The 22,142-nt window shown below is 46.1% G+C and overlaps 1 protein-coding gene across 5 annotated transcripts; it reads right to left on the bottom strand.

Moving 5' to 3' along the window:
- Positions 1-3,824: 3,824 nt before the first annotated feature.
- On the bottom strand, positions 3,825-21,788 carry LOC125543306 (tRNA (guanine(37)-N1)-methyltransferase 1). 5 transcript variants are annotated; one of them, XM_048706615.1, is made up of 9 exons: positions 20,963-21,787; positions 20,654-20,752; positions 18,182-18,322; positions 17,946-18,112; positions 16,231-16,304; positions 15,792-15,934; positions 15,048-15,159; positions 4,291-4,400; positions 3,825-4,192 (listed from the first exon to the last, which is right to left on the bottom strand). In XM_048706615.1, exons 1-9 carry the CDS (start codon positions 21,716-21,718, stop codon positions 4,046-4,048), a joined length of 1,749 nt encoding a protein of 582 aa, XP_048562572.1. In that variant the 5' UTR covers positions 21,719-21,787; the 3' UTR covers positions 3,825-4,045. The 5 variants fall into 5 exon arrangements, 3 of the variants coding, with proteins under 3 accessions (XP_048562572.1, XP_048562573.1, XP_048562574.1); XM_048706616.1 differs by having other exon boundaries at positions 18,203-18,322; positions 20,963-21,786; XR_007298377.1 differs by lacking the exon at positions 3,825-4,192 and adding an exon at positions 4,842-4,914 and having other exon boundaries at positions 20,963-21,788.
- Positions 21,789-22,142: the final 354 nt, after the last annotated feature.

Here is a 22,142-nt window from a genome sequence, read left to right as displayed (position 1 = left end):
CAAAAACAATGACCGCCGGGCCTTGGTCAAAATCATGGGAGATCGAAGGGGGGAACATCGGGGAGTGGTGCAAAGCTAGCACAATCTGTTAGCATATGCTAATTGAAGCTGGGCCAGGGGGAGCACTGTGGTGGGAGCGCACAAGCATGGAGAACATCAAATCAACCTGAAGAAGGGGATCATGGAGAACATCAAATCAAACCTGAATAAATACAACCACATTCAGGTTGACCTCCTTTAAAGCAGCAGCTGCAGAATCACCGACAGGAAATGCAACCTGGGAGTTTGGGGAAATGAACCTAAAATTGGAGCAGATTCGGGTAAAACTGAACATTTTTTTTTCTGAGGAACTAGTAAGGGAAGAGGGCAGGAACTAGAGAGAACCTGCCTTTTTATTATTATTTTTTTAGGGGGTTCTTTTTCCTTTTTCTCCCGCGCGACTGATCCTTGCCACTAGAGGGATCAGAGCCAAATCTGGATCAACACGATACAGCCCAGCACTCTAGTGTTAGTGTGTTACGCCGTCAAGAGTGTCTATCCATCACAATTGCTCAGCCCAAATCAAGGTAGATCAAGTATTAGTATTGGTGCCGCCCATTTTAATTTAGATTCCTCCACTGGGAGCTCCTAACCATGAATCATATATACCACCTAATGCGGCAAAAGTTATATCTTGCATATATAAGATAATAGCAAGCGCTCGCCTGCGTTGTACGTCAGGCTGGGAGTGAGCATTTGTTTTCCTCGTATGTCGGACTTTCATTCAGTAGGTGGTTTTCACGCGTTCTAGGCTACTTTCATGTCAGTTTCTTTTATTTTTCTTTCTATCTATTAGGTTTTTCTTTTTTTATCCTTGTTTTTTCTTGCATTTTTTCATTCTTTTTGTCCTCTAACCATATGTTTTATGTAAAAATGATATTAAAGAAATACGTAAAGTAATTTGATGAAAATAAATGAACATTTTTGTAAACGAATATATGGATAGTATTAGAAAATACAGAACATTATTTGGAGTGCGCAAACATTTTTTTAATCACATGAGCATTTTTCTCTTACGTTTAAATTTTGTATTGAAAAAAGGATTTAAACTTTTTCAAAAATATATGAATATTATTTTAAGTGCGAAAACATTTTTCTCAACAACATGAACATTTTCTACTTTCTTTTTATTTTCATTACGCAAAATAATATTTTTTTAAACACATGATAAACACTTCTAAAATACATGACAACACTTTTGAAGATACGAGATGGCTATTTTTTAAATAGCAGATGAGCATTTTTTTAGTACTGTGACCATTTTGGAACACATGATGACCATTTTTACGTGATTTTTTAAATTATACAAACATAATATAAATTGTGTGATGACTTTATAAAACTACATGGAAGATTTTCCAAAAGGTGTGAGAACTTTTTAAAACAATATGAATATTTATACTCCCTCCGTTCCTTGATATAAGGTGTATAGATTTTTGAGAAAAAAAACTCATAATATAAGGTCTATTGCGTTGCACCACTCGTTAGGATAATTCTTTTAGGGATTTGAACACTATTTTTTATGTGAACATTTAAAACAAATGCTTAAACATCTTTTAAAATTACAATAACATTTTTTAAACTTGTGAACACTATTAAACTACTCAGAGTGAGGCCTGACCTTTTACGGAACCATTTTATTGTCATGGGTGCACTCGAGTCGTAGAAAGACTAGCCGGTGAAATGTAAGGGCAGCGCGAGATGGGCCAGCCCAGTTCCGCTGGAGGCCGAAGCCTTTTTTAAACTTTTGTTTTCGTTTTTTATTTCATTTTTTAATTTTTTTTACACTCACAAAAATCTAAAAATATTTGAATTTTCTTTCATAATTTTTTGAAAAAAATAAATGTGTATGGAACTTTTTTACCATGTATACGAAAAATGTATACAAAAAATATGCAATTTGTGAAAAAAGATGATCGTCTATATTTAAAGAATGCTAATCAAGCATTTTAAAAACAAGTATTTGAATTTTTCTAATCAAGCATTTGAAGAATATTGAATGTGTATAAAAATAATTTACCATGTATTCAGAAAATGTTAATCTTGCATTTGAGAAAATGTTAATCAAGTATTTGAAAAAATATTAAATGTGTCCAAGAAAATGTTGAATATGTATTAAAAATGTTAATCTTGTACTTGGAAAATGTTAATCAACTATTTGAAAATAATGTTAAATGTGTGTGACAAATATGTTGACCATGTATTAAAAATTAATCAAGCATTTGAAAAATATTTAAATTGTGTATAGAAAAAATGTTGACCATGTATTTTTTTCATAAAAAATGTTAAACTTGTATTTGAAAAATATTAAACATGTATTAGATATATGCCAAAAAATTAAAATGTATACGGGAAAATTAGACATAGAATAAGAAGATTTTAAAAAATGCTATCAGTGTATTTTTAAATGTTTAACGTGTATAAACATTGTTTTTGATGTGTACAAAAAATGTTGAATCTGTACTTAAAACCAATAAAACCTGGAAAACGAAAAGGAAACAAAGAAAACAAGAAAAACCAAAGAAGACCCAGAACGAAACAAGAAACAAGAGAATAAAATAACAAAAGAAAAGAAAAAAAACCTGGTGAAAACCGAGGAAAAACAAAGAAAATAGAAAAGAAGAAAAAAACCTTGAAGAAACAAAGAAAACCAATTGTAAAACGGTAAGGAAATAGGAAAAACAAAAACAAAACCGGAACAAACCGGAACAAACCCTCCCAAACGAGAGAGCGCTCGAGCCGTAGCGTGGGAGCGGACAGGGATGAGAAGGACTGGGCCGACCCAGTAAACGACGAGAGAATAAATCTATCGACGAGAGGCATTCTTCCATCTCGCTACAAGGGAGATTTAGTTCTCACAGTCGGTGAAAGGCTAGAAGAAAGAGAGCTCAGAATTTAGATTAATGCCCTGCTTGTTTGGGCCTTCCTTTCTGCCTTTGCAATTTTTCCACTTTGGCAAAAAAAGAAGCCAAAATAACACCTAAATAGGTGCTTTTTGAGCTTTTGTGGCTTTTTTGCCTAAGTGAAAACGCCCAAACTAACAGAGCTTGCCTCCCTTACCAAGCATCAATCCTTCAGCCTAGCTCCGTAGTAATCACCAACTTCCCTCGCATGCCAAAGGCACGACAATACCGAGACCTCCTACTCGTCCGTGTGCATCAACTAGGGGTGGCTTCGCTGAAGCAAAGGCAAATGGGCAGTCCCACTTTACCCATGAGCTATTTTGTTTATTTTTTCCTCCTCGGTTTTTCAGTTAGGTTTTCTCAAAAAAAAACAGCATCTGTTTTTTACGAGTTATATATTTTTTAAACATATTTAAAATTTAAAATAGGGAATTGTTCAATAGGTTTTATAATATTCAAAAATAATAATGTGTATGAAAAAATATTCATCATATATTAAAAGATGTTCAATGTATATAACAAAAATATTCATTGAATATTAAAAAATGTTCAGTGTGTATTTGGAGAACTTCACCTTATACTAAAAAAGTTCTATGTATATTTGAAAAACTGTTCACAGTATATTGGTAAAACAAAAAGTTAATCATAAATTGCAAAACCTTAAAAAAAATGAAAATACCAAAAGAATAAGAGAGAAAACTCAAGATCTGAAAAGAGAAAAGGAGAAGAAAGAAGCGAAGAAACAAACCGAAACAGAATAGCCGTTACATGGGCCAGCCCATCTGGAGGAGTCTTCAGCTAAGCTTCAACTATATGACACAGGCTGGGGTCATTCATGTAGGAGTGGCCGACAATACCAAGCGACCAGGGATAAGGGAAAGGTTTGCGGCAGTGTAAATTTACACCTTGCATTTCATCATGAAATTTTACACAGATGTGGTATACATCCATATGAATATTTAGAAGAAAAAAATCAGATTTTTTGGAACTTTAAAATATGAATTTTTCATTCTTTTGAAAAAACAGGCTCAGTAGAGCCAAGCACACAACTTCTCTTTCGTCTGCTATAAGTCTAGTATAGCAAGCCATCTGATTACAAATATTTAGCAGGTAATGTAATTCGCCTTTGCAGATGCGACAGATTCTGGAAGGGTAAAAGACGCACAGAGCATCCATTTCCCAGGGGCAACAAGCCGTACCCTGTGCATTTCAACGCCCGTCACACTGTCACACAATGCTAGATTTATCCTCTGCAATTTGGGGCATATGTGTTGATTTGGTAATACAGATAAAGAAATAACCGATTCCAGTAGAACCGAATACTGTTTGAGCTAAACATTGTATTTACCTCATGAAAGTCATATTCAGGATCCTCAGCTTTGGAGAATCCATACACATGGATCTTTGGCATGGCAATGTGTCCTGTTTGTCTGTTTCTTAAGATTCCTCTGAACACATCTACAAAAACAAGAGCAAAATCATAGGAACATTTTGATCCAATTTTTCAAGAACATATATTGATTAGAATGAACAAAGTACATGTTTTTGGAAACACATTGGCCTGCGAAAATAATAATAAGAGGCAGGTAACTATTTCCTTGTGAGAGTATTTCCAACAATGCCTCTTCTTTCTTCGACTTCAAAAGCCATATTGCCAGTGTTCTAAAACAAGGATTTGTCTGCTGTCCCTGCTTTATATGGATATATGGACTTGGAATGCGTTGTCCCATGAGAACTAATTTGGAATAGGCTCATCAAACATATTCGGTGTAAATCGGATGAAGGTACATCTAGTTATTACATCCCTTTACAAAAAGAAATGGTACGGTGCTAGTAGCATTAACATGATAATGGACAGCCCAGGAAAAAAATAAGATCCAGCGAGTTCCAAATTTGCACCTTTAGTTTACAGGATTCTTAAAACGCGGGAATAAGGGAAGTGTAAGATTCAGATGTCATGCATGTTGAAATCCTACATGAATTGAAACACATATGGGTCATCAAAATTGTTCGGTGTCGTCGCAAAAAAAAAACAGGAACTTTCATGTCATAGGAACAAAGCAAATCTTCCATGAGGTTGCGCCAATGGAAATATTCCTTCAAAATTGCATACAAAGTAGACAATAGGAAAATCCCTGCAGTTCATAATCCTACAAGCCAAACAAGCATCAGAGGAAAAAATTCTCATGAATGATCCTCTGCAATTCCTATACAATCCTATGAACCAAAGAGGCCGGCCTCTATGATTCACAGGATTACCGAAACACAGGATTGAGGCAACACCATGCCATTTTGAATACTAACCCATAATATATGTTACTACAACCAATAACATCTTATATATGGGATAGAGGGAGTACATGACTCGAATGATGTTTGGGAATCCTCCCACAATCCTTTGGAAATCCTTCAAATAAAAGAGACCCTACTTACAGCTTTGGATTTAAAATCCTAGAAAACAGTTGATATTAGCTTGTGTGCCAAATAATTGAAGTACTAGCAAGATGCCCGTGCATTGCACGGAACATGAAGATGCATTTGTACGAGTAGTTTATCTTGTGGGAGAAAAGGATGAATGAGGGAAGGCCGTATCTGCAAATGTGGAGAGGAGTGCAGGTAAATTTTCATAGTTTCCTTCCTATCCGTTAGATATAGATCGGACGGCCTATATTGCAGGATGGCAGGTACACCATCATCACCAACTCTGCTTTTTATAAGAGTAGAGATAATTCATATCAAAGAATGTAATTAGATGATAGCCTTCCTATCGGTTCAATATTTTGTCCCCCATTTAACTATTTGGCTTCGTAGTTTTCACTGAATAGCATTGTTTTTAAGGCGTCCCTAAGGCGTCGCTTAGGCGACGCCTAGGCGTCAGGGCGCCCCCAGGCTACAAGGCGTCGGCCTTGCCTTACGTGCATGCCTAAGGCGTCCGCCTTAGTCCATAGGGCGTCCAAGGCGTCCGCCTAGGCGCCATTCTTCCCGCCTTAGGCAAATGAAGACGCCTTAGACAGGGCAGGGAATTCAGGCGGGAAACAGAGCTCTGGGCGGGAAGAGAAGGGCGGGAAACAGAGTCTGGGCGCCAACAGTTACTAGCAGGGGGAGAGAGAGCCCTAACCAGTTTCAGTTTTCCCCCAACCCCACCTCTGGCGGCTGGATCTGAGCTTCTCCCCCTCCTCTCCAGCAACTTCTCCCCCTCCTCTCCGGCTGCTTCTCCCCCTCCTCTCCAGCAGATCCGCCTCCCCCTCCTCTCCAGCAGATCCTCCTCCCCCTCCTCTCCAGGACAGCAGGCAGCAGCAAGCAACCATCACCTACCTCTCCTGCAGTTGCCTACCAAATTCTGCTCAATTCTACTACTTAGAACTCTCTAAGGCGTCGCCTTGCCTTGTGCCTTAGCGCTTAGGCAGTGAGGCGCCCCCCCAGCGCCTTGCCTCGCCTTACCGCCTTAAAAACATAGCTGAATAGTTGTTATCCGGACAATGATGCGTTAAACATTTTTCTTTTGGCAAACGTCAACTGTGATTATATTGAGCACAAAGACTCCAGAGTTACATCCAGAATTACAAAGTGAGCAACATGGAAAAAGGAAATTACATGTATGCCCCTCATAAACTGTGACCATATGCATTGAACCCCATGCCTCAAGAAACATCTCCAACTGCCAGTGGAGCTACAGTCAACTGGTTGGGCGGGCCAGGTTGAAGAAGAGCCCCCAAAAATACTTGGGCCAGGTTAGAAGGGGAGACTAGTTGGGCAGCGTTTGCTCCTGGGCTGGGCAGGCCACAGCCCAGGTTGGCTCCAACGTGGCTCCGCCCCTGCCAACTGCCACCGCGACACTCCCTGTCTTCTACGCATCCACACAGGCTCCTCGTCGCCAAGCCTCGCCGCTGGCAGCCACTTACCAGCCTATATGCCCAAAAGCAACCCGTGGCCACCGACCGAGGAAAATTGATCAGCAACAATATCTTGGCCACCACTGGCGAAACAAAGATCGCGTGCTTCAGACCTGGTCACCGCCGGCAAAACGAGGATGATGGCGGAGAGAATGTCTCCAAGCAAGGAGGGAAAGGGTTATACATTGTTGCCAATGAATTTGTTGAACACCATGCCCTAGCGATCGAAAGGGCTAAAAGAGCACCCGAGATGCTCAAAATGAAGGATGATACTCTTGGACCTTCCGATGTCAACACGTCCACTGGGAAGAGAAGGATAGAAGGGCTCAGACAGCCACAGCTAACAGCAGATCGAAAAAGCACCTGCACTGGGCATGAACTTCCAGCCCGAAGGAGAGGAAGGGCATCTCCAGCGCAAAGAGAAAGCATAAGAAGCATTGCCAGGGAAAAGAGGAAAGGGGCTGTGGATCTGAATAGAAGAGTATGCTTCTCTCCCGAACAAACCTTCCAAAACCGAACAGAAGCTTAAGCGAGGAACAGAGAACTTGCCGCTGATTAAAGCTTTGAGTATCCAAATGAGTCAATGTCGCCACAGATGACAGAGAAGTACAAGCACAGGTCACCAGTGTCCGCTGACTCGGATTAGGATTTCTCAACAGAGAAACGCAGATCAACTTCTCATCAATGCAGAAGATAAGGATGAAACCTTCTGAGGCAAGGGCTGGAGCCAAAGGCATGGATTAAACAGAGCAAACGTGCCGAGGCCTGAAATCAATCCGCACTAAACTCTTGGAAATCAAATTAGAAGCAAAGAAAGCAGGTCGTCGGGGGAAAAGATGTGGGATTTCAAGATCAGACAACCAGGTACAGAAGCAAGAACAGAAACAGAGGGGTTTATTGGACACAAAAAGGGGGAGAGAGGATGACCACAGGCTGCTGGCACAGACCCAAGCTCCGATCCCCATCGGCAAGCCAAGAGGAAGGAAGAAGAATTGAATCCAGCAGAGCAGATGAGGTTATTGAAGGGATACCAGGCGAACTATGGCAGAGCCGAATCTGAGGAGCGGCGACGCCGAGAATAACCATGACCAGTGCGCAGAGCCGCCTCCAATCCACAATCAACACCGGAAAGCTGCCGTTTAGGAAGCAAACTAAGCGGATTAACACAGAGGTCTGGAATGCCGAGCTCCTCTCCCCTCCTACTCCAGCCAGACGCGCTGGCAGAGAAGAAGAGAAGAGGCAACTGGAACTGGGTGGAGGAAAACGAGAGGAGAGAGACAAGACAGGAGAGAATGTGTTTCAATCCCTGTTAAACAATATGTATGTATTTGCATGAAATGAACCTGTTATTGTCTTGTCCCACGGGAACTGGCTCATTTGGTCCTAGACACCGGTCACACACTAAATGTTTCAGATGGTGAAATTCAACAAATATTTTCAGTCATCTATCATTGGGTGCTAGTACGAGTCATCCCTAAGAAATGTTCAGAGAACCAACAACCACACATAACTCCCCGCTTTTTTAGGACCCGGACATTTCAGAAGTTAAACAACCATTTATCTACCTCTCACCCTGTTGCTGTTTATATCGGCATAGTAACCGTCGACGGGTGATCGTCGATATCGGAACTACGATGCAACTCCTAGATTGTTTGGGCAGGGTTGAAATGCTCCACTCATTCCACGCAACACGGCAAGGCAATTTACCCAGGTCCGGGCCACCACAAGGTGAAACACCCTACTCCTGATCTTGTGTTCTTGGTGTCTATTGATCTTGTAGAATTTCAGCTAGCCTATTACAACCTGCCTACTACAAATGGCCTCTGCCCTTTTATACTTGGACGGCTCCAGCGACCCGTAGTCCGGACGGCCAAAAAGGAGGCCATACCGCCACTGTAGGCTCACCTGCCCTCCAAGACCTCCCATCAATTGTCTCCTCACCAAGGTCAGGACACATCCATACACTTGCCCACTCCGACACGCATCCTGACGTCGCACCTGCCGCGGCATGGTCTTCTTCAGTCATGTCCTCCCTTTGTCCTCGGGGATGATTGGATTTCACGGTGGTCCTTGCTCCCCGAGGAGGGGAGAATGCCCGATGACGGATCTCTCGGGCACCCCTTCAAAGTCTGTTTAGCTGGACCTCAGGTACGGTGGCACCATGGTGGCTTCCCCAGGAAGGACCCAAGGGAACCCCGTCGACAGTAGCCCCCGGCCCCACCACCCGGGCATGATTGCATAGACAACAGTTGTTGTGAAAGGGTGGGTGGGCCCACCATAAGGGGGAAGCCGATGCCGGCGCCAGCCAATTCACACGAACGGTGGGTGCTACCTCAAACGAGGCGTCTCCTCGATCCTTGGGCACGCACCGTTGAACCGCCGTCCACCACGAAAAGCGGTCGTGGAAGCAGTAGGGGAGGGACTTTTACTACGAGAACCCCCCCCCCCCCTCTGTTGCATATAATCGGGCGCTCCAATCTCACGGGTCATCCATTCATTCCAAACTTTAGCCCAAACCAGCACATCCAACCGCGCCTATGATCTTCATCTCCCTCCTGCTATGGTCATGGCCCCTGCAAAACCTTCCTCCAAAGCTGCGAAGGCAAGGCTATCCGTGCCTCGCCGTCGTCTGCCGGCAATGTTTCCCCCTCTCCGCCACCTTCGCCGCGGTTTGGGGACGCTCTCCTCCCCAAATCTCGCTTCCCGGATTAGGAAGCGCGATATGGGATGCGGCTGATGATTGTTCCTAGCGGCCGCCCTCGAGCAATGGGAGTTCTCCCAACGACTCTCCCGCCCCGCCCGGACGCCAACGAGACCATGATATTCATTGGCCATATTGTGGCCGGCAAGGTTTACGAGTCGACGAGTCGTTCCGAGGTAGAGACTCATAGACTAATCGAGACTAGTCGACATGGTACTGTAGTACTCAGCTACTAATACCTAGTGGTAGTATGTAGTATATACTAACAGTACAGTATGCAATAAAACCAGCCACTGTCTAAATAATTGAGCTATGCAGCATTCTGGGCCTAAGTGGGTATGCAATAGGACCAGACACTGTCTAAATACTAGCCCAGCACCACGCAGCATCCCCCAGCTGGCCCATTTGGGCCCGAATGGCCAGCCTACTTAGCCCCCAGCCACTGGAACCCTAGCTCCCGACCTCTCCAATCGCCGCCGCCAGCACCATCACGCACGGGAGCACGTGACCCGCGCCTCCTGCCGCCTTCCACCGGTCCCGGACGCTGCCGCCAGCGAGCCCGCCGACCACCGCCATGCCTCCTCCTTTCCTCTCTTCTCTCTCTCTTCCTTCTCTCTCGTCTCAAGGCCGTGCGCCCCTACGGGTCACAGACATGGCCGCCGCCTGAGCACGAGCTCCGGCCGGCCGCCGCACCTAGCTGCGCCATCTGCCAAGCGGTGGGTAGCGGCGGCGGTGGCAGGGCAGTGGGTGCTGGCGGCGCCTCGTCCCAGCTGAGGCAGCTCTCTTTTTTGAGTCGCTCGACTCGTATAAGTCGACTAGTCCAAACTCAACTCGTATTTGTAGTCTACACGAGAAAATGAGTCGACATCCACTCTGCAACTCATAGACTAGTCGAGCGACTAGTCTAGACTAGTCGTTCGACTCGTAATCGTTGGTGGCCGGCCTTCTCCCCTCTTTTTCTTCTTCATTGCCATCCTGGAGAGCTACAACATCTACTCTTCACCTCACCCCCAATTCTGTCCAATTCCGTCATGATCTTGTCCACCTTCGCCCATCTGTGCGAGATGTTCGTCAGGGTTATGCCCTTCGTGGCACTCTTCCGCCACTACTTCACTCTCCGCATGTCAAGCGGGGAGAGCGCCGTTGGTTGCTGCTTTTTCCGCTTCTGAAACAAGCTCGGCGCCCAATACATCGATCAGAATGGGAGGAGACCTTGGCTGAGGAATAGTGGTTCATCAAGCCTCCCCCCGAGGCGCTTCCGCTTGCTGAGCCATCCCTGGCTGCAAGGAGCACCTAGGGGAGCTTGTCCTCGGACGACGAGCGACTAGGCCCGATCACGATGCGGATCATGGAGCTCAAAAGACGCAGGTGCACGGTAAGATGGTGGTGGCGGATTTTCCTCCACCGCCATTTCATGCTAACGCAGGACAGTAACTACCCCGCGTGGTAGTATACCAAAATCGAGGATATCGGTCACATTCCCCACTAGGGACAGTGTGCTCGACCTTGGGCAGCCCGGTGCATGTAGCTCCCGCTTGCGCGTGGTCCAGGAAATGGACCAACCACTTTGGGTCTATTGTACGCAGCCTTTCCCTATATTTTTGTACGAGGCTGTTTCTAGGACTTGAACCTATAAGCTCATGAACCTGTAACCTCATGATCACAAGGCAGCAGCTTTACCACTGCGCCAAGGCAGTTGCTCACCTTGTTGCTCAGCTCCCCCCACTTTCGATCGAAGCCTCTCCGGGGGCATTGACCGAGCGCTGTCGAGGGCGGGGTGATGAATACGCTCGCCGCCGTGGACAGGAGCAGGGTTGGGACGCCGCCCTGACCATCCTGTCTCCAGGAGCCTCGATGGCGGCAGTGCCTGGGGTTGTCGCGGATCCGTCCTTGCTTGATTTGTGCATGCCCAGCGATACCAGGCATGCGCCATCTGGTGGTGCATGGCCGCCGCCTCCTGCTGCCTCCCTTCAACAAGCTTTTTGATCGGCCCATGAAGCTTTGTGGGAGCTTGAACGGTTCTTCGCCGAGGTGGCTGCCCTTGAGGCAGAGTTTCGAAAACGCCTGGCCACCGCCCATGCTCGTCTCTCCACGGACTCTGAAAAACTCCAGGCAGAAGGCCTTTTCCCAGAGGATCCAGGAGGTCGTCGAGCAAGAGCAGGAGATTCTCTCTGAGGCGCAGCACTGACTGCTTCCGAGGCAAATGCCCGTGTGTGTGGGATGAAGTGATTGCCCAATGCAACGCGGGTGTACTGGAGCGCGAGCAGTGGGCGTCCCAACGTGAGGATCTGATATCCCTTCATGAGGCTGCCACCCGAACGAGGGAGGAAGAGCTAGCCCAGTAGCTGGTACAACTCTCCAAGGAGAGAGAAGCCTCAAGGCATGGGAGCTCGAGCTCGAGGGAAACTCGAGAGCCAGGAGCTTTGACACCAGGAGGAGGTTCGTCGCGCAGAGAAGGAGCAGGCAAAGAAGAGCCGCTACATCGAGACCCTGGAGAAGAAGCTTGGCGACGGCCAAGAAAGCTCAGGATGACCTTGGCGCCCTCCTGTCGATCAGTGACCACGCCAAGCAAGACCTGTCCAAGGAGGTTGAGCCAGAGTACCGAAGCGGAGGGGCACAAGGAGAGGGCTGACACCCACCATCGGTTGTACCGGGAGCTTAGCACAGCGAGGACGGAAAGTCTTGTCGCGGTGCGCCTCTCCTTTAGCCGACTGGATGCCTACGTGATGGGCGCTGAGTTCGAGCTCATTGTCATACGCACAACAATGGAGGGCGTTGTGGGGATCACGGACGGTCTTGAGAGATTGGCCACTGGTCTCCGTGCCTTCTTCACGACCATCCGACAGGTGGCGAACAAGGAGTGTCGCGGCCTAGCCGCCACGGTGGTTGAGCACGTGCTAGCCAGTTACCACGATCGCGACTCCCAATTTACGGTGGAGCCAACGCACCTAGGGCCGGTACACAAGGCGGCAGCTCGTGATCGTGAAGCAGTCCGGGCCGTCGCCACGAAGGATGCCCGCCGCTTCCGTTGTCGTGAATCTGCGGGGTCGGGTGGAGCCACTGTCGAGGCTGACGATAGTGCCCAGGGGCGCTCCAGAGTGCGCTACTGCGCACCGCCTCCCTCACTCTTTCTTCTTACTTCCGGGGCCAGAGAGCTTGTGTAATAAAAAAAACTTATCGCACAACTATTCGCTACTTCGTGGTTAGTGTGCATTTTCTCTTTTATCTGAAATGAACGTGGAGGTTCAGCTATTATTACAAACAGCCAATGGCATCCTTCCTCTCCGGTATCTTATGTCACTTTTTCCCCCACATCTCTTAGGGCCCCGAGCACGTGTGCCTGCCGCGAGATGCCTGAGCCAGACTTGAAAGCAAAAACGAGGAGAGCATCGCTTCTCAGGGGTGTTGCGCCCCCGGACGCGTGTGTCCAAGGGCGCCCTTTCTGACAGGTAGCGTACGGCAGTGAGCGGAATGGTATCAAACAAGCGCACTTGGGCGAGGGAAAACCCCGCAAGATTTTGTCATGTGAGGTTTCTGCTTTCGGATTAGGCCCCGATGTTGTCGCGGCTCAGCCTAGGTCGCCTTCTGCACCTTCTCATGTGTTCCTGCACATGCAGAAAGTGCCCTAATGGTGGCGGCTATTATGCCGTTGTGAGGTCGGCCATCACTCGGGCTGACCGATCAAACTATCATAGAGAACACCAGGTTTCTTTAACACGTCGTGACACTGCCCGAGAGAGCGCAGTGGTGCCCGAGGTCAACCCCAAGCACAGTCACCTTGTCGCCGTGTTATGGAGAAAGGCCATGCATTTCTCATGCCAGCTTGATCATGGCGAGCCTTTTGTTGAGACTAGGGTCTACAACTGGCCATAGATAACGATCTGCCGATAGGTGAAGACCCTAAAACTAATGCAATGCATAATCAAAGGAGAAACATACGGTTGCACACATGGTAGTTCTGCCCCAAGCGACCCTTACTTCGGGACCATGCTCTTTGTCCTTAAGAGTCGAAGTTGCCATGCCCGGTGTCATGGTCGTCCCTAAGACGCGCAGGGTCCCTTGCGGGGAAACAAGAGTCAAGGGAGCCCCCAAGGCCTATAACAACGAGTTTTGAAGTGCCACCGCCTTATTGCGCTTGTGAGCCGTCGCGCCAAGGCGACGATAGTCACCATGAGCGGGGGGCGCACCCTGCATGCGAGTTGCCACGCGCGCCACGATGGTGCTCCACCCTTAGAGATATCCCACCAGGTTGTCGGCGTTGGGCGTCGCCATCGCTGCACGCGTGGTTCTCAAGCTGGTGTGTTTGCTAGAGAAGATTGGAGCCTTAACCCCCCACCTGGCACGCCAGATGTCGATGGGTGATCATCGATATCGGAGGTACGATGCAACTCTTAGATTGTCCGATCAGGGGTTAAAACACTCCCTCACTCCGCGCAACACGGCAAGGCAATTTACTCAAGTTCGGGCCACCGGCGAGGTGTAACACCCTACTCCTGCCCTTGTGTTATTGGTGTCTATTGATCTGGTAGAATTTCAGCTAGCCTATTACAACCTGCTACAAATGGCATCTGCACCTTTTATACTTGGAGGGCCCTAGCGACTCGGAGTCCAGACGGCCATAAAGGAGGCCATACCATGATGTGCGCCACTGCAGGCTCACCTGCCCTTCGAGACCTCCCATCAATCGTCTCTTCACAAAGGGCAGGACACATGCATACACTTGCCCACTCCGACACGCATCCTGACGTCGCACCTACCATAGCATGGCCTTCTTCAAAAATGTCCTCCCTTTGTCCTCAGGGATGATTGCACATGACGGGTGGTCCTTGCTCCTCGAGGAGAGAACGCCTGACGGCGGATCCCCCGAGCACCCCTTCAGAGTCCGTTGGGCCAGACCTCAAGTACGGTGGCACCATGGTGGCTTCCCCGGGAAGGACCCGAGGGAACCCCGTCTTTGACCGCGCCGGCAGCAACTAGGCCATGAACTTTAGGTCTCAGAGGAAGGAAGTCGAATCCAGTACTAGGACCACCAGAGCAAGGGTTGAGTTTCTTTGTCACATCACAAACAAAAGTATTTGTGCTTCTACTCTGATAGATTTTTACAAAATTGTGTTTGCAACATGTTTCCTCAACTATAGAAGTTCAATCTAGAGCAGCATGTTCTTCATTTCACATGTTAATTTTCCTTAGGTCAAGCTGGCTACGCAGAAAGCTGCTCATGTGCCAGAGCTGTGACTTGCTGACTAGAGAAACTCCAAACAGTCCAAACAAGCGCACTTTTGTTTTTCTCATACATCTTAATAAAACATAAATACCTAAGGTGATGAGAAAGAGCGAGCAACGGAGGAGACATAGATTAACTCAGTGCATATGATCCTTTGCAGTATAATTTCCAAAATCCCACACAGCATGTTGAAGGAGGTTTCACCCAGGAAAATTATTAATAGTAAAGCCAATCCGGCTTATACCATTAAAAAGAAAATAGGTAACTACTCGGAAAAGTACACTCACCTAAAAATTCTGCAGCGTCCTTGGGCAAATTCATTACTACTTGTGTGACTGGATGCACATGTTGGCTTGAGTACATCGCATTAACAAACCTTCTGGCATCCATGTTAAATACCTGGTTAACAGAAGATTACTAGCAACTTTCACCTCAAACTCATGAAGACGCAAAAAATACTAAACATTGAATTATACCTGGCACATACTCTCGTCCATACCAGAATACTAATGCTAATTATGCTAAGAAAGAAGACTGAAAATAACTTAGATTCATTCATCGCTTCATTGATAATGGAGTATACGTCCTCCCTTATATACGGATTCTGATCTTATCCCCTTGGACAGTATCTTCAATTCTTCTATGGGATGTATAACTAAAAGCTAGGAACAATATTTATCAACTGCATGGTAGGTACCATATAGAAGATGGCCTGCTTGGCTTGAAGGGAGGAGATCATGGACTATGAGGAAGAGCCTTGGGAGAAACCAGATTGATCTATTTTATTGCTTAATTCTGAAAGGTAGGCCAACTACCAAATAGATAATTATATTAGCCCTGATAGAACTCAATAGTATATAATCTAGGAGTAATAGATAATACAATTTTATCCAAATAAATACTGCAGCTAACTATAACGACTAGCATAACTAATGCTAATAAGCAGCCTACATCTCCCACATAGATCTAGACAAACAAAATAAATGCACTTGTGCTACCCTAGCATATTTTGAAGTAAAACTGGCAATTACCTCAATTTTTCTCTCAAGTTTGTTAAGAACAATGTTTTGCTCAAGGTACTCAACTGCAGCTGGGTTTAGGTCATTTGCATAAACATATTTGACTTTTTTTGCAGCTGAAATTGCTATTGGCCCAACACCAGAGAATACATCACCTGCATGAGGATAAAACATCAAATAGTTAGTTGTGCAAGGGGAAGCAAGGTTAAGCGAAAAGCTCAGTTTAGCGAAATGGTCAGTTTCAATATGACATTAGCAACATTAAGTTGTATAGTTTATTGACAATTATTCTACAACTTAATGATGCATGAATTAGGGCCAATATGGGCAATGTAACCTGAGCGGAGTTCCATCATGTTATATTATGGGACTACGAAAACTAAGTTCAGTAAACTAAAACCAATATTCACCAAAACTATATATACTCAAAACAAGCAGAGCTGGAACTTACATACAACATCAGAATTTTGAAAGATATTGTTGACAAGCCTCTGCCTTTCTGTTGATAATCTAGAATTCCAATAGCTGTACCAGCCATCATAAGTCATTAATATTGGAAAGAAAAACATTATAAAATTGGTAAACAAACAAAAACTTTAACACTTAATCAGCGCTACTACTTAAGGAAGATAAAAACATACTCCCTCCGATCCATATTACTTGTCGCTCAAAGGAATGTATCTAGCACTGAAATACATCTAGATACATCTATTTCAGCGACAAGTAATTTGGATCGGAGGGACTACTTAATTTTAGAAACCAGACACGAACAAGACACAAGATTATATAGTAACAGGTTTTCAGGTTCAGACATTGTGTCAACAGCATAGAGTATTGTGTGTTCAGTGCTGCGGTCTCCAGTTCTCCACTCTCCAAGGCCCAAGCAAATGGAATTCACATTTCAGAAACAGGTATACTTTGAACCAGACACCGTCTTCCAGTTTTCCTCCATAATGTTGAAGGCAATTTTGCTCCAATGACAACAATCTAAAAGTAAGATGCTTCTTTCATCCGGAAAAAACTTTTATAAGCTACTATTTGCATGTATCACACTTGATGAATTAGGATCCTTAACCAGGCAATATGTGAATGTGAAAATTACTGACCCACCAAAGCATCTTTTACTACTGTTGCAATTTATGAAGCTCTAGATAAATTTTGTTTGTTAACAGCCCAGTTTGGCCCAGCAATGCATGGTAGTCTGGTACTGACCAAATCAAGCCTAGGAAGCCAGACATATTAATTAAGTCTAATCCTTTCGTTTTGGCGAAGTATGGAAAAAAAAACCATTACTGTTTTTGCTCCTGAGGCATTAGAACTTGCCTGATTTTGCACCATGCGTTAGTAAATCATTTCATGCCTATCTGCATGCTACTCCTTCCGTTCAGAAAACAACATACTGGACATTGGAATGTTCTCCAACATGTAACTTGAGCATCACTTTTTATTTATACCCTAGGTAAAAATAGTTAACTAGTAAACAAAAATGTATTTCCGACAAAAAGTATTACCAGTTTCACATACCCATCTTATGTAGCTTTTATTGGTGGTCAAAGTTAGAATAATTAACTAGTACATGTTATGTCATGTTTTTTAACAGAAGCAGTAAATCCTCATGATGGACATGAGAATGCACTACATTTTCAATTGACCTATTTACAGTTTTAGACGCTAGGCATACCCAAGGTTATCTAGATTAGGATGAAATTGGCAAAGGCTTGACTTCTTAATAGCTTATGAATAAAAAAGGAAATTTGGGGTTTTTTAACAATCATGACTAGAAAAAAGTAGCTTGTTAGCCACTAAACTATGGCACAGTAACACATCATAAAAACTGAAAGCTTCGCATTAATTGCAATTATGCTAACAATGAAACTAATGTTATTGTGATTTAAGATTTACGAATGGCATAAATTCCGAAATGTGGACAGAACAAACAGAACAGGAACGGATAAGAACACACACTGTAAAAAGATCAACTTGAAAACGAAGGCCACTCTCAATGACTCCCTATTCACAGCAACACATCATAAAAAACGAAGGCTTCCCATTAGTGAACTTGCATCTTTTTATGCTAACAATTCACTAACTTTATTGTGATTTAAGAATGACAAAAAATTCGAAATGTGGCCAGAACAAACAAAAGAGTTATGGATAAGAACATACACTGTTGCAAGATCAACTTGAAAACGAAGGCCACTCTCAATAACTGTTGTAACAAGGGAATCGTGGCCAGCTAAGATTTCAAGTTGCATAGTTCTGTAATCATTTTGAATAGCATCAATCTTATTGACAACAGTTTGGATCTTTGGCTTGTTTTTGTCTAGAACGACCTGCATGTCGAATCAAGTTGTGTTCGAGTTAAAAAAGAAGATCCAAAATATGGTTAAGAAACAACATACCATTATGTACTCAAAAATTACATGAGCTATAAGTGTCTTATAAGGTAAGTGTTCATCCCTCAAGTTCAAGTGGGCAATATGTCCTACTGTCTCAAAGCCTGCAGGAATGATTATCCCTTCAGGAAGTAATGCCTCCAAGACCTACACAAGATAAACTGAAATCAAATTATTTAAACAATATACAAGGTGCAGAACAAGGGAGAAAATGATGCAAATTCTTCATGTGGATCACATAGATCATGGAATGGACAAGTAATGATGCGAGAACATGATAGTTTTAGTCTCATATTTCCAGAACATTCACGTGAATATCTGAATTTATAGATATTTCTGATATGATGCATTAGCTTCTGGACAGAAAACAAATGCCGCTGGCTTGCCATATCAGTAGAGAAATATTAGTCAGACAACACTTTATAGGTGGCAAGTGGCAACTATCTGACCATATCTTTTTTCTTGCCAATACTATGACGCAAAAAGATATACTGATCGCATTTTCTATGAACACATCTCTGAACCAATAACTGAACATTACCACAACTAGAAACTGACCCAGTGTAATGACAGTTAAATCTACCTGAACAGGTTGATGTTTTTCCTGAATCCTGAATTTGCAAAGGCAGTGTTACCTGGACAGCACAAGCATCAGATACAAATACAAAATAGAAGCCCAACAATTCAGTTTCCACAAGTTAGGGTTCTAGAACACCCACAAACTTAAAAAAAATAGCCAATATACTAGAATTAATAAAAAAAGGCTATTATGCTAAATTTCCATCAGTGTCCAGTTGATATTTTCCTTTAACCTGGGGAATACTCTCACGACACCCGGCCCCTGTGTTGCTCTAACCTAGGGGAGTCGGGCCGCGAACCAATCCCCACAGCTGCCACCACACACCCCCCCCCCCCCCCCCCCCCCCCCCCCCCCCCCCCCCCCCCCCCCCCCCCCCCCCCCCCCGACCCTGCTCCTTCCCATCGCCGCTGGCGAAGACGCCCCCAGGCAAAACCCATACAGCTACAGCGGCAGCAGGGCTTGGTCAGATTGTTGCAGCGACGCGCTGCGCGCTTGTGGGCAGCAGAGCTCACAGAAGAGACGCCACGTCGTTCTATTGAGCTCAGTGGAGAAACGACGGAGTTAGACTAGCGGCATGGTTACCGTGCGGTGGCGGAGGCTCTGCGGCCGTGCGTGGGCAGGCTGGGCTTGCAGCGGTGGCTGTTGTGGGCGTGCTACAGGAGCACAGAGCTGTGTGGGCGTGCTGATGACCCAGATCCTAGGCTCGGCAGCGCCGGTGTGGTGTTGTGGGCTGGGGCCTGCGAGGAATGGTTGTTGAGGGTGCGTTGTAAGCCAGAGCAGCAGCCCTAGGTCAGTGCATCGCTGTGGTCCACAGATGATGTCGACTGCTTATATGTAGTGGCCGCAGAGACCTACAGATCAAGATGGAGGTGTGGCAGCACGCGCCTTCGAGGGCATGGTGGTGGTACATTGGGGCATGAGGTACCATGGTGGTTGCTTCCTGGGATTGACGGAGTGGTCGATGGTGCCGACGGCTCATTGTAAGTTGTACGGACCAGGCTGGTGCGGCTATTTTAGCAAATGTATCCGAACTTGGTGTGAAAACATAGCTCTGACCTTAGTCAGCCCTAGCGATGACAGCGCCTTAGGTGTTGTTCCCCTCCTTGGAGGCATCATCGCAGAGCTATGATCTCGCTCCTTCTGATGGGATCTTAGCTCCCTGGGTGAAGATCCAAGCTCTGGTTCTAAAGAAGCAGGCGACAGCCTCCCCGTGGTTGGAAGGGCCTCAGGTCTCCTCCCATTGTCAGTTTACCGGTGGGGATGGTGGATGCGATGGGAGGAAACCAGGGCAGCAGCTTCCGAAACCGCAATGTTTCAGAAGCCAGAGCAGCAGCTCAACCGATGTGGTGTTGCAGGATGTCGGCTCTGCTAGCTTGGGTGACTTGTGCGCAGCCTTGGGGCCGGTGTGTGCGCGTTACTGATGTATCAGTTTTCCTATTAAGTAACAGCTCGAAGAAGAAAAACGTTTACAAAATAGAATGAAAAGAGCTTTACAATGACAATTTTTTTCCTTTATTAGTAAACTGTGGATCCTAGAAAACTGTCAGTTCCTTGTGAATCTTAATGTTTGTTACAGAAGCTAAGTAGTCTTGCCATGCCTAGGTAACACTGCCAAAAGAAACAAAATGTATAACTATCTTTGTTTGATGCTGGAGCAAGTTTGTGTGTACCAGCTTCAATGTACTTGTGAATTCTGTTGGAAATAAGACGCAACATGAAGCCAGTTTCAGGAGTTTAAACCCTCAACACAAATCATGCTCAAGTTTTTTTGTATGGGGGGGGAGTTTAGATTGTAACGATAATTTTTCTCAATTGCTTAAAGGGAACAAATATATTCCTGACTTCCCAAAGAAAAAAATATAGAAGTACAGATCTGATGTAAACAAATGTTATGGTACCTCATTCATTGGCCAGTAATCATAGAACAGGGTTAGCTGACATTGCACAAGCTCATAGGCAAAAGGTCCACCCTGGTTGGCTTCGTGTTCTAACACAACCTGCAAAAGTGGTAACTAAAACCAGTAACATATCTGCAGTTGAATAATGTATAAGGTGGCACAATGTGCTGACTGGAGCACCAGCGCACATTGCCCCAGTCTTCATTCAACCATTGTTCAATCTCCACAATAACATTCAATAAGGAACTTCGCTAATCTATGTTTCTACACTGAGCAGCTACTATTAAGGAAGGCGCAAGAAATCATCACCTTGACGGCCTCGGGGAGCTCATCAACTCTCCTCTTGGCGTGACCCTCATCCAGCAGCAACAGCCGGGTGGGCTCCCCTCGCCACGCGCCCTTCCCGAACCCTTCCCCCCCGACTAACCCCTTCCATTCGTCTTCGTCGTCCTCCCCTCCCTGCTCCAGCACCTCCACGACATAGACCTTGTCTTTCTCGTACTTGGTCTCCTTGCCGCCGGCTGCTCTCCCCTTTGTCTCCCTTCGCGTCCGCCCGGCGGGCCGTGACATCTTGGCGAGGATGGGGAACTCCACGAAGCCGCGGGCATTGAACTCGCGGGCCAGCTTCTCGCGGCGCGCCACCGCCGTCGGCGGGAGGGCGGAGGAGGATCGGGGAGACGTGGGGAGAGATATGAGGCCGTCGCCGTCGTCGTTGGGGAGACGGGCGATGTTGCGGACCCGGGGCCAGTTGAGCAAGTGTCCGCGAAGGCGGCGCTCGAGGGACGCGCAGGCGGCGGCGGGAACGCGGAGGGCCGCGAGGTCGAATGTGCGCGAGAAGGAGAGGGGCGCTTCGGGAGGATGGCCTGTCGTTGGGCGGCCGCGGCGGAGCGAGGGGCCGTGGGGAGGAGGTTGAGGAGGCGGGGTTGGGGCGGCTTGTGAGGTGGAGGCAGTGGCGTAGAGGGATTTGGGGTGGAGGCGGAGAAGGAGGCGGCCAGAGGTGAAGCGGCGGAGGCGAGGGAGGATGCGGTGAGGGTGGAGTCGGAGGAGCGGCGGCGGCGTCGCCATGGAATAGGGGGTGAAGCAGGGGAACTGGACTCGGATCAGGTACAGGTTAGAGCAAAGGTATGATTTGTCCTGAAGAAGATCAGGTCCGTTTATTCTTCTTCTTTTTTGAGCTCGATGATCACGTCCGTTTATTCGAAATCTCTCGGGCCCTCCCAAACCTGCGCCATTTGTCGGGCACGCCTATACCTCGCTTGTAGCGAGGCGGAAGAGTGCCTCACCTCAGCGCCCCATTTGTGAATGAGGTATAGGCTCGGCGCGGGACAGCACACACTACCACACACCAGCCACGTATGTACCTTTTTTTTAGCTTTTGTTTATATTTCAAACAAAGTAAATATATATTCCAAATTTACTGTACCTAAATTTTCAAACGTCGATATATAGCGCAATAAACAATGTTAACACAGTGTTAAAAAAATTCATG

The sequence above is a fragment of the Triticum urartu genome, chromosome 3 (genome assembly GCF_003073215.2).
Source record: "Triticum urartu cultivar G1812 chromosome 3, Tu2.1, whole genome shotgun sequence".
Lineage (NCBI taxonomy): Eukaryota > Viridiplantae > Streptophyta > Magnoliopsida > Poales > Poaceae > Triticum > Triticum urartu.
This window is presented reverse-complemented; position numbering and strand designations above follow the sequence as displayed.

Coding starts and splice junctions, on each gene's coding strand:
- LOC125543306 (XM_048706615.1), bottom strand. CDS start 21,718: ATGGCGACGCCGCCGCCGCTCCTCCGACTCCACCCTCACCGCATCCTC. Junction 18,323..20,653: donor ATTACTGGCCAATGAATGAG/GTACCATAACAT, acceptor TATCTTGTGTAG/GTCTTGGAGGCATTACTTCC. Junction 16,305..17,945: donor CAAGTTGATCTTGCAACAGT/GTATGTTCTTAT, acceptor TGGCTGGTACAG/CTATTGGAATTCTAGATTAT.